This window comes from Dreissena polymorpha, chromosome 4, assembly GCF_020536995.1.
Source record: "Dreissena polymorpha isolate Duluth1 chromosome 4, UMN_Dpol_1.0, whole genome shotgun sequence".
Taxonomy (NCBI): Eukaryota; Metazoa; Mollusca; class Bivalvia; order Myida; family Dreissenidae; genus Dreissena; species Dreissena polymorpha.
This window is the reverse complement of record NC_068358.1, coordinates 59,514,132-59,526,696: the sequence shown is the minus strand read 5'-3', so window position 1 is coordinate 59,526,696 and position 12,565 is coordinate 59,514,132. Positions and strand designations below refer to the sequence as shown.

The 12,565-nt window shown below is 34.7% G+C and overlaps 1 protein-coding gene across 5 annotated transcripts in view; it reads right to left on the bottom strand.

Moving 5' to 3' along the window:
• Window positions 1–8,737, bottom strand: part of LOC127879983 (mucolipin-3-like) — a 226,306-nt gene extending 217,569 nt beyond the window's left edge. For 3 of the 5 annotated variants that reach the window (XR_008049371.1, XM_052427138.1, XM_052427140.1), the window contains exons 1-2: window positions 7,906–8,737; window positions 4,532–4,707 (exon numbers count right to left, since the gene is read on the bottom strand). Coding sequence is in view for 4 of the 5 variants with exons in the window: in XM_052427138.1 (XP_052283098.1) it covers window positions 4,532–4,707; window positions 7,906–7,984 (255 nt within the window). In the remaining variant the exon portion in view is untranslated. Of the gene's footprint in view, window positions 1–4,531; window positions 4,708–5,236; window positions 5,419–7,905 lie in introns of those variants that run through there. The other 2 variants (XM_052427139.1, XM_052427141.1) reach the window with 2 other exon arrangements.
• Window positions 8,738–12,565: the final 3,828 nt, after the last annotated feature.

Below are 12,565 nucleotides of genomic sequence, written 5' to 3'. Positions count from 1 at the left end.
AACACACGAATATTCAACCGATCTGTATTATGAAATATTTACCATCGTAATATTTAGACACTTTAAGTCCTTAAAATAACATATCAATTTTAATTGTTAGTGTATACACATGTGTTATTCGCAGATGTTTTGAAAAACGATGCTTCTGAATGAAATATAGCATTAATGGCTGTTTACGGTCGGAGCTGTTGTAAATGTCACTTTATGACGAACATTCTTATTACATACGTCATATATTGACTGACTCAATTGATTCTATCGTCATTCTTCGACGCCTGTTTATGCTGCTACATCATATGTTGACAGATCTGTTACGTTGCGATCGAGAACGAAATCGTTTCGGTACGAATCAACTGAAAAAATATTTTTGTCATCGTAGTTTTCCGCATGCAGAAGAAATATTTTAGTAGTATTAAATGTGCAAACACTCATTACAAGTTAACATTGCATCGATCAGTTGAAAAAGACACTATTTTAAGGCAAATTCGGATGTGATTCATACCCAACAATTTTCGTACTATCTAGTGCAGCAACAACAGGACTAACCTATTTTTGTTGATACTCTTCTATCAATAATGCATACAAAGATAGGTCATTATTGTTATCTGCTACATAATTGGGAGAACTTCAGCAGTACATGTACTGAATATAATATGTATGATGAACTGAGTCATGATATAAGAGAATTTGCTTAAAGGGGTCAGTGTAGGTATGTCAGATAATGTTAGCATTAAATGGAACATATAATGATAAAAAAACTTAGGAAAACGGGAAGTATCTGAATTTAGACAATACACTAATTTTATTTGGTGAAAAATGCTACCTGTTAAAGGGTGTTTTCCCAAGCAAAAAGCTTTTTATTTTCCCAAAAATGATGAAATTTTCCCCCTCAAAATGAATTTCTCAAGTCCAAAGCCACTTGTTAGAGGCTTTAAAAAATTTAACAAAATCATTGCAATATATTAAATATACAAAATAAATAATTTATGTTTTGTTAGGACTTGGTAAATACAAAAAGAAATCCAGGAAAAAATTGTACAGACTGATCAATGTGATTTTGAAAAAAAAGTTTCATGCTTTACACACACAAATATTTGTGTAGTGTTTTTCAGAAACAGGCAACGGTTTGAATAAAAAATTTGGGATAACTTATTCTAACAGTCTGGTACTAAAGTGATATTAAGGGCATTTTTCACTGTTGAATTGAGCTGAAAAGAATTAACAGATCAAAAGAGTTAGTTAAAATGTGATTACTGACCAATTATCTGCAACTCTTCTTGCTAACAGTTGTTTATAAAAAAATATATATTATATTCGATATTTTACATGACTGGACAGTCCTTTAAGCCGAAATGATCCGTAAAACAAAGTAGTGTCTTTGTGTCGTATGAACGAATGTGCACTTCAACTAAATTAAGATTCACATCGTAAATCGAATCATTTCTGTCGTCGGTAGTCAAAACGAAAGTACGGTTGATATTCAAATGCATTATTTTTATCTTTCCGGGATATTGTTGTAGTATGTTGATGCTGTATTAACAAATATAAGTGTATATGAAGTAAAACACCAAAAATAAACAACGGTTGCGATAGACGCCTATAAAATGTTAGATGCCCATACTATCACTTTTAATGGTGCCAGATAGATACAATTGTATAACTTATATTTGCCATAGAAACAGGAAAGAAGGTTATGTACGGTTTGGTCACACATTACAATGTAAGAGATCCATGCTACTCATATCAGTGATTTTGTGCATTTTTGAAGCCACCTGTGGCTTTCGAATTGGGAAAATGTTCGCGGCAAGTCCAACATTCGGAAGAATCGTACTTAGAAGTGTATTGATCATACATAATTCCAAAAATAACAGAAATATACCAGCTCTTTGAGTGCTCATTTACCTTACTCCTTTTTGTATGATGCAAATATGATGCTACATGTTTTTCTACGTTTTTTTGTGTCTGGCCACTGTTGCAAAGATACTTTTTATAGCCTAAATGATCAAATAAACAACTGAATGGAACATTACAAGTAAAGTGAGGTCAGTGTTGCCGAATACACCTGCAAAAGAATGCCACTCCAAGAAAAAGGAAGGCTTTAGATGATTTGATGAAGGTTGATTCCGCAAAAAAAGAAAAAGGTTGACCGAAAATATGACAACAGTTGATTCATCAAAAGTAAACACAATTGAGGATAAAAGCTTACAAAAATCAGTTCATTAAAGTCTGCAGCACGACTTTACCTTGCAAAGAGGGCCATGTTGAAGCACCAAAGCAGAGTGAATGTTCGAGACATCCATAAGTTTTACTTGCGCGAAGATATATCAAGAATTCTTCAGCAAAAGAGATATGCTACAAAAGACAGTCCAGGTTATTTCATGCAAGTATCAATGAAGGCCGCTTACGCTAAGTATAATGTTGAAAATCCTAATTTGAAAGTCAGTCTCGGCAAGTTTGCAGCACTAAGAAAACGATTTGTTCGCCTACTGTCCCAAAGTCACAGGGATTACTGTTGCTGCCCCTACTGTACAAACATCAGGTTTAATCTCCTGTCATTAAGTAGAGCATCTTCTGACCTTACTTGTAAAAGACACACGACAATGACATTGTTGAAAAGATTACTTTGCTCTAAAGCTGTCAGTGACCAGTTCCATGATATAAAGTGCATACATGGTTACAGTACTGTGATAAGTGTTCAGATTATGTGAAAACATTAAAAGTATTTTACAGCGAGATTTCGGAAGAGAAAATCTTGACGTGGACTGTGAAAAAAGTGGTGACAACGGTGAAAGGAAACACAACCAAACTTATTCAAGATATGGTTGAAAAAGACATCAAGAGGCCGGCCCAAGGGTAAACATTTTTCCAACACATGGTCACCACTCAGTGGCAGAACTTACAGTTCAGGAAAATAAAAGCTAACGTTCCAGCTGATTCAGTTTTGCAAGTCATGGATTTTGCCAAAATTAGGGAAATAAAATATCAAAGTGAAATCAAAGGTGCCTTTACACTGCTCGACAAGTGACACTGCATCCAGTGGTAACCTACTTTCAATCTTATGTAGGTTTGGTACGGAATTCATTGTTATATCAGAGGATGATTGCCACGATTACCATGCCGTAAATCACTTTGGACACATAGTTTATAGACACATTGAACAATTCATAGAGCCAAATAGACGAATAATATTCAGTGATGGGTGTAGAAGCCACTACAAGTCAAAAGGACCGTTTCGTTTGCAGACACTGCCTATGAAAAAACTGAAATAAACTGAAACTATTTTGGTTCAGAGCATGGAAAAACGAGTGCGAAGGGGAGATTGGTGTACTGAATAGGTCTTTAGATAGAGCTATAATTGGATATGCAGTAGTTTTGGACAGTGCAGAAGATATTTATGATAACTGCCACAGTAATCTGGAAGTAAATGATGTGCTGTCAACACGTTACTTATTCAATGTGAAGATTGGAAAGATCAACGGAATCAGACCAGAAACAGCTGTTTGAACAGTGCATAGTACACGAAAATATTATCAGATCTTGAACTCAACAGATGAACATGATTTGTAGAGACTGCTGAATCTGTCCTGCATCTACGTTTAAAGTAAATCTGGGGACTTGTTAAGCCGTCTTAATGCGAAATACGTAGGAAAGTATGAAATAAAACGTCTTCAACGAAATGCAGTGTCTGCTGTTAACACAGAGGAGAATCTTGATAGCCAAACTGTGCCATTTGTAAACGAGGGGGAGTATAATGTGGGTGACTCTTCAGTGAATGTGGACCTCAAAGTGTCCGTAAATGAAAGTCAGGGAAAGTTGGAATCTCCAGGCAGTAATCCTCATATGCATTCAATGCAAGGCTTCTTTGACATGATTTTGAGTAAAATGTGTCAGTGTTAGTCCTTTGGTGATTTACAGATCTTAGTTTCTGCAATAGAAATATATTGAGATGTATGCTTCAACACTGACACCAGTTTAGTTAGTCATAGGCTTGCAGTTGACAGACTTGCAAATGAACAAGATTTTGACAATCGGACCATTGAAGCAGCAGTCGGCAAATTACCAGTATGAGTTCAGGGAGACGGAAAATTGCCTACCTTGGTCAGGGCGCATTTTGGCCTTTGGGGATGAAGATTGTGTTTTTTATACAGGATAAAAAATATATTTTAAATAGTTATACATGTAGTATTAATTTTGGGTTTCGAATACATTTGTTTTTATACCCTTAGCTCAGATTTATTTCAATACGAAGAATGATTTCTTCATTCATTTTCAATTCGATAATTTGTTATCAAATAATACAGATTAACTAGCGTATCATGTTTTCAGCTTTGGTAACTGAACATGTTTTTATATGCGAGCAGAAGCAGTATGTACAACATACCATACAATGTTTGGAAGACACGTGTTTAAACAAAATATATTAAGGAAATATTAACAAAGAGTACAATTATTGAATGACCAATTACTGCAATCTTTTTTCTTAAATTAAATCATTGGAAGCGATCATCGGGAGGGATTTTAGGACACCAACCTGCGATGTTATCAGCCCGACCTTCACCAAGTGCATAAGGAAGAAGAACAGAGGAAGCAAGTGAAAGTAACACGTGCCGGTCTTGAACTTGAATGCCTCGTAGAAGTACCACTTCAGTCGTCTGCGAAGGCGCGTGATCTGTGTCCGGTATTCTATGTCGTCAGAGTTATCTGGAACTGATTGAGAAACAAAGAATTATCCTTGTGTTATTTGATTATAACCTTAAAGCGAGATTATATGATTTTGTCAAAAATTTATTAATTTATATAAAATGTGTAGCAAAATTATTTTACATATATATATATATATATATATATATATATATATATATATATATATATATATATATATATATATATATATATATATGAAAATAAAAGTTAAGAAGAACATGTGTCGAAACATGCGAAATAAGCCATATATTTAATTATGAAATCGAAAATAACTGTACAGTCGAATTCGCCAGCATGTATATCATGCATGTACGATGTGAATCTAAATTTAGTTAAACGGTTCATTTTAAATTCCTGCAACGATATATATTCATACGACACACGAACACTAAATATGATCCTAATAAAAGACGAATGCTTCGGTTAATGTAGGAAAATATGTACAAAATATCTTCGTCACAATCGGCTCGGGGCGCTAATTTGTCTTTGCTGCATTTTATGAAATTCGTCTTCAATGTATAATGTTTCTTACCTATTTTGTGTTATTGTAACATATTTTATCCATAATTAACACATATGAAAAATCGTATAGTCCCGCTTTAATATGATCATAACCATAGTCCCCCTTACTCAAAAAAAGACTCAGTTTGATGTTTCTAATAGGCTTCCAGCATATAAACTTTGCATTTGTATGCACACAAGTTGTATTGCGTGTCTTGATATCGCAGTTCCATAAACATGTGGATAACTTAACTCGTGTAAAACATCTAACACTTAATGCGCATAAAATCAGGAAGTACTAAACTCACATTTGTCATTTAGACATTGCAGTTGAATGCACTCATAGCGTATTGATTCACATTTCGCATTTAAATATGACAGTTGCATTAATACATGGAGTACTTAAAGGGGCCTTTTCACAGATTTTGGCATTTTTTTAACTTATTCATTAAATGCTTTATATTGATAAATGTAAACATTGGATCATAAAAGCTCCAGTAAAAAATCAAGAAAAAAAATTAAAAAAGGAAAAGAACATTGCCCGGAGCAGGTTTCGAACCAGTGACCCCTGAAGTCCTGCCAGAGTCCTGAAGTAAAAACGCTTTAGCCTACTGAGCTATTCCGCCGAGTACACATTCTTGACGTATTTTATACCTTATATAAGCAATCTTCGTAGTTTCACAAAATTTAACGACAAAAACAGAACTCTCCAAATTATTCAATCGTTTCGCGTTGAACGCTTTATAATTTTTAGGTTTTAAAATCGTCAAATGATGCATATAATGGCTATATTAGAGCATACAGTCGAAACTGACCTAACGGCCACCTGAATTTACCGGTCACCTGCAGACAACGGTCAGTCTGGAATCCCCCCGACGAAAAACACTCTATATTACACCTGAATTTAACGGCCACCTGACCATAACGGCCAACGGCCACTATATTCCACTCCGAAAGTCATGTTTGACCTGAAATCAACGGTCACGCGTCAGTCGTCTTGAGTCGCGAAAATTAAAAACACAGCACATTATTTGTCTGTCTATTTTGCGTTTAAAGCGTCTGAAAGAGGTCATTGTCTATGATATTATAAAAGCGGCCCGCTGCGAGTAAACAAATTATTAAGGTGTTGAGGTTTCTTTTCCGGGGATAATTGTGGGGGTATCTTCAAAAGAAAATATATCAGAGTTTATGACTTGTTGAAAGTAATTATCGCTAAATTAAATGACCGCTATTTCTTTGAATTAGAACGGTACAATTACACCGTACTATCGGTTTATGACACCGAATCCGCTTTTAAGACTTTTACGGACGTGACGTCAACGGAACGTGACAAGGTTTATTTACTGAAAGAATGAGATGCATGAGTAAACAATTATACCAGCGTTGATAAAGTCATTGTTTAATTTAACAATATGAAATTAAATCAATCTAAAAGATATTATTCTCTATTATTCAATGTACATGCGTAAGTTAATGCTGTTATTATGCTTTGTTAATGCAATGAGCATTTGTTTAACACTGTATGCAAACGACTGGGTGGGGTAACGACGTAGTAATACTACCAACTGACGAACCTTCTTAAAATTGTGATCCGAATTCAACGGTCACCTGTGGACAACGGTCACTTTGATCATTTCCAATGATTGACCGCTGAATTCAGGTTTGACTGTAGTTAATGTTCAGTTTTACTGTTTCCTCACAAATATCATAACTAAAACGAAAACTTACGAATCTGAAACAACTTTTTTCAATTTTGTCAATTTACCAAAGCGTGAAAAGATCCCTTTAATTCGTATTAAACACATGAAAATTGCAGTTGCATCGACACGTGGAGTCTTTAATTCGTATATATAATCAGAAATCGCAATTGCATGGTGATTTTGTTAACGTACCGTTTTTTATCCTAACCATATATATATATATATATATATATATATATATATATATATATATATATATATATATATATATATATATACTGACTATACAGAAAAAAGACATTAAGGATGTTCATGTCATAGTAAGATCGTTTTTTATTTCACGAGTGATCATAGATAATATATTTGCACGAGCGGTGCACCCACGAGTGAAAATATTATGTTTCTATGATCACGAGTAAAATAACAAACGATCTGACATGAACAAATTTTCTGTTTCTTGTATGCCCCTTTTTCAAGAAAATAATTAACAGCTGTTTCTCTTTTGCTGAACAGTTAGACTTTCTCCCGTGGCGTGCCTCAATAAATTTCAATACAAAACATGACGTCATTATTCCGGCAAAATTCTCCAGTTAAAAACTTTTACAATGTAAATAACGGTGAAACAAGCATAAAATAAAAAGAAATTGTGTTGGGTTCGGTGGAATACAGATTTTAATTCACTCGTGATAATAAAAAAATATGATTATCTTAATATGATAATCTAAAAATAGAAAAAGTAGTTCCAAAAATTTGCTATTTTCACCGGTGAAAATAAGATTGTATCTATTTTCACTGCTGATATTTCAGAAATGTCATATTTTATCATAAGTTATAAAATAAACTATAATACTCAATTAGTATAACGCATCTGATATTGCTGTAGCATTGGCACACCAAGTTTTTTTCATTAAGCATGCAAAAATGGCAGTTGCATTACCTCAAAGCTTCGTTTGGAGCTTTTTTTATTTGTGAGTTGTTTTATTTGTGAGTTAGACCATACCTTTGTTATCGTTTGTGTCGTTAATTGGATAACTTGCATCGTTGATGCGAATCTCTACAGCAGCAATGTCGGCTTCCATTCCGTACCCTGTACTTTAAATGGTGTATTTCTTGTTGTCTTAAATCTTCGAATCCGTTATAGAAAGCAGATGCTGTGTGGTGTAAAACTTTTAATTAAAAGAAATCCGATTGACGGTTAAAGTATGTGATGAACTCTATATGACTTAATATCCGCTGTGAGGGATCTTTGCAGCGGTAATAATGTTTATCTGGTATCTTCACTTTTTGCTTTCTTCATCAGCCTGTGAAAACAGTTTATATGCGCTTTTAATATATTTCAATCTTGTGTTTACATTGACATAATTTTCATCCTTTCACCGTTCATCTTGTTTGATTATGGCGTAGTTACTAACTTACACGACGTTCTATTTTATCTGTCATGTTATTACGATGTGCGTCAATTGAAAAAGGTTCAGATTTAATGCTTATTTTTCAAAAGTTGAAACACGGAAATGAACTGTAACATGTAAATACGTACATTTATTCCATGACTTTTTTATTTTACAAAGTTTAGCTCAATTTGAGTGAAACTCATATAAGTTAAAATGACACAAAGCAACTTAAAGTTCTGACATCAATTTTGATATTATTGAAACACAATTAATCCACATATCACTAGCAGTAATTGCCAAATATCTACTAAAACAATATCCTTTTGCAACACTTCAAGATCAATTATTTCCGTAAGATTTGTCTGTGTATGTGACTGCCCCATCGTACCACGCCTTTTGTGATATAAATGTTAACGCTGTGTGCTCAATCAGGAAGTAATATTGAGGGGCACTTAAGCGTATTGTCGTCAGTTTTATTAAAAGGGGAATAACCGTCTACATACTGTTAAATTGCAAACTATAAATACAGTAAAAATCTATTTACTCTTTTACTATAATAGGTTAATTTGCTTGAATTTGCGAACATGCAGACACAATCGCTGATACGGAAAGCACTTTATAATAATGTTAAATAAAGTTTTATTTAAAACCACACCAAAGCAACCAAAAACAATTAAACTATACATTTTAAAGGTTCAGTTAAGTGGTTGACTTTTAAGTTATTATTGTTTTTCTATCTATACAATTTTGTTTATAGATTTTGCTCAATAAATAATTAACAGTTTTGTTGGAACAAAATAATGATCGGTTCGTCTATAAATGTCCCTTTAAATCTTGTGTCGGTTCGGCGCTTTTATCCGCGAATACCAACTCGTGTCATGTTTCAATATAAAAATATTATCATTCAGGTATGTAGATCTATGTTTGTTGATTTGTATACTCAAGTTACGGCGATGCTTTAAATATGCTTATTAAGAATATAAAATGGTCGAATAACACGGTCGAAATTGTAAATACACGTTGCTATACATTTTTTTCAAATCTGTTTTCTGTCTTAGGCGATTGAAATACATGTATTTATAACCAGTGATGTGTTTACATAGCGATCAATACATTACAGAACACTTTTCATCGAAAAACAAAGCCGCTCTTAATTGTAAACCTGTATAGTTGTCGTGCTTTGAAAGTTTCAAATTTCAAGTTTTTTATTGGAACATCGGCTGAATGCCTTAGACCATTTACAAACTCAAGTTAACACATTAAAGTCAAAGTACATCAGTACAATACAAACAAAATACCCTTTTTCATTTGGACTTTGGGCAGTAAAACATTCTTGTTTGGGACTATTAACTATACACACGGATAATACTTTTTTATGTAATAAAAAAACAGCATATGATATATCGTCACGTGTATAACTGTACATGGCAATGATATAGTCAATATTCCGGTGAAAATCGTTTTTGGAATTTTTTCAAACTGAGATATGGGTACTTTCCGTTATAGTTAATGAGAGCGAATATTTTTAGCCAGAGGCCAGCGGGGCTTATGTCATGGTCCTGTGTCCGTCGTGCGTGCGTCCGTGCGTGCGTCCGTGCGTGCGTTAACTTTTCCTTAAAACATCTTCTTCTCCTTAACTACTGGTCCAATTCTGATGAAATTTTACAGGAATGTTCCCGGGGTGAACCTCTTTCACATTTGTTCAAATTATGCCCCTGGGGTCAAATTTGACCCTGCCCCGGGGGTCACAGAAATGAAAATTTGCTAATATAAGGCCTATTTGGTGAAAACTTTCAAAATCTTCTCGTCCATAATCATTGGGCCTAGGGCTATCAAATTTGGTATGTAGAGACATCTAATTGACCTCTACCAAATTTCTTCAAATTTTGCTCCCGGGGTCAAATTTGACCCTGCCACGGGGATCACACAATTTAACATATGCTTATAAAAGGCCTATTTTGTAAAAAAAATTCAAAATCTTCTTGTCCATAACCATTGGGCCTAGGGCTATCAAATTTGGTATGTAGAGACATCTCATAGTCCGCTATCAAATTTCTTCAAATTATGCCCCTGGGGTCAAATTTGGCCCAGCCCGGGGGGTCACAAAATTGAACATATGCTTATTTTAGGCCTATTTTGTGAAAACTTTAAAAATCTTCTTGCCCATAACCCATGGGCCTAGATCTATCAAATGTGGTATGTAGAGACATCTAATAGTCCTCTTCTAAATTTCTTCAAATTATGCTCCTGGGGTCAAATTTGACCCTGCCTCGGGGTTCACAAAATTAAACATATGCTTATATAAGGTCTATTTTGTGAAAACTTTCAAAATCTTCTCGTCCTTACCCATTGGGTCTAGGTCTATCAAAATTGGTTTGTAGAGACATCTAATAGTCGTCTACCAAATTTCTTCAAATTATGCTCCCGGGGTCAAATTTGACCCTGCCCCGGGGGTCACAAAATTGAACATATGCTTATAAAAGGCCTATTTTGTGAAAGCTTTAAAAATCTTCTTGTCAATAACCTTTGGGCCTAGGTCTATCAAATTTGTTATGTAGAGACATCTAATAGTCCTCTAGCAAATTTCTTTAGAAATTATGCCCCTGGGGTGAAATTTGACCCTGCCCCGGGGGTCACAAAATTGAACATATGCTTATATAAGGCCTATTTTGTGAAAACTTTCAAAATCGTCACTTCCATAACCATTGGGCCTAGGTCTATCAAATTTGTTATGTAGAGAAATCTAATAGTCTTCTACCTCATTTCTTCAAATTATGCCCCTGGGGTCAAATTTGACCCTGCCCCGGGGGTCACACAATTTAACATATGCTTATAAAAGGCCTATTTTGTAAACACTTTCAAAATCTACTAGTCCATACCCATTGGGCCTAGGGCTAATAAATTTAGTATGTAGAAACATCTTATAGTCCTCTACCAAATTTCTTCAAATTATCCCCCTGGGGTCAAATTTGACCCTGCCCCGGGATCACAAAATTGAACATATGCTTATATAGGGTCTATTTTGTGAATACTTTTCAAATCTTTCTGTCCATAACCATTAGGCCTAGAGCTACCAAATTTGGTATGTAGTGACATCTTATAGTCGTCTACCAAGTTTTTTCAAATTATGCCCCAGGGGTCAAGTTTGACCCTGCCCCAAGGGTCACAAAATTGAACATATGCTTTTGTAAGGCCTATTTTGCTAATACTTCTAAAATATTCTTGTCCATAACTTTATCGCATACCGCTACCAAAGTTGATATGTAGTGACATGTAAAAGTTCTCTTCTTAGTTTGTTCAAATTATGCCCGTGGGATCAAATTTGAAACTGCCATGGGGGTCATAAATTTGAATATATTCTTATAAAGGTCTTATTTTTTGAAAACTTTCAAAATCTTCTTGTGCATTAACATTGGGGGTAGGGCTACCAAATTTGGTATTAGTGACATCTTATAGTCCTCGACCAAGTTTGTTCAAATTATGCCCCTGGGGTCAAGTTTGACCCTGCCCCGGGGGTCACAAAATTGAACATATGCTTATATAAGGCCTATTGTGGGAAAACTTTCAAAAATCTTCTTGTCTATAACCGTATGGTAAAGGGCTACCAAATTTGGTATGTCGTGACATGTAAGAGTTCTCTTCTTAGTTTGTTCAAATTATTCCCCTGGGGTAAAATTTGAAACTGCCCGGGGGGGGTCACACAATTGAATATATATTATAAAGGGCTTATTTTGTGAAAACTGTAAAAACTTTTTTTCCATAACCATTGGGTCTAGGGCTACCAAATTTGGTATTAGTGACAACTTATAGTTCTCTACCAAGTTTGTTCAAATTATGCCCCTGGAGTCAAATTTGACCCTGCCCCGAGGGTCACAAAATTGAACATACGCTTATATAAGGTCTTTTTCGTGAAAGCTTTAAAAATCTTCTTGTCCATAAACATTGGGCCTAGGGCTACCAAATTTGGTATGTAGTAAAATCTTATAGTTTTCTACCAAGTTTGTTCAAATTATGCCCCTGGGGTCAAATTTGACCTTGCCCCGGGGGAACACAAAATTGAACATATGCTTATATAAGGCCTATTTTGTGAAAACTTCAAAAATATTTCTGTCCATAACCATTCAGCCTAGGACTATCAAATTTGGTATGTAGTGATATCTTATAGTCCTCTACCAAATTTGTTCAAATTTTATCCCTGGGGTCAAATTTGAACCTGCCCCGGAGGTCACACAATTGAAAATATGCTTATATATTGCCTATTTTGTGAAA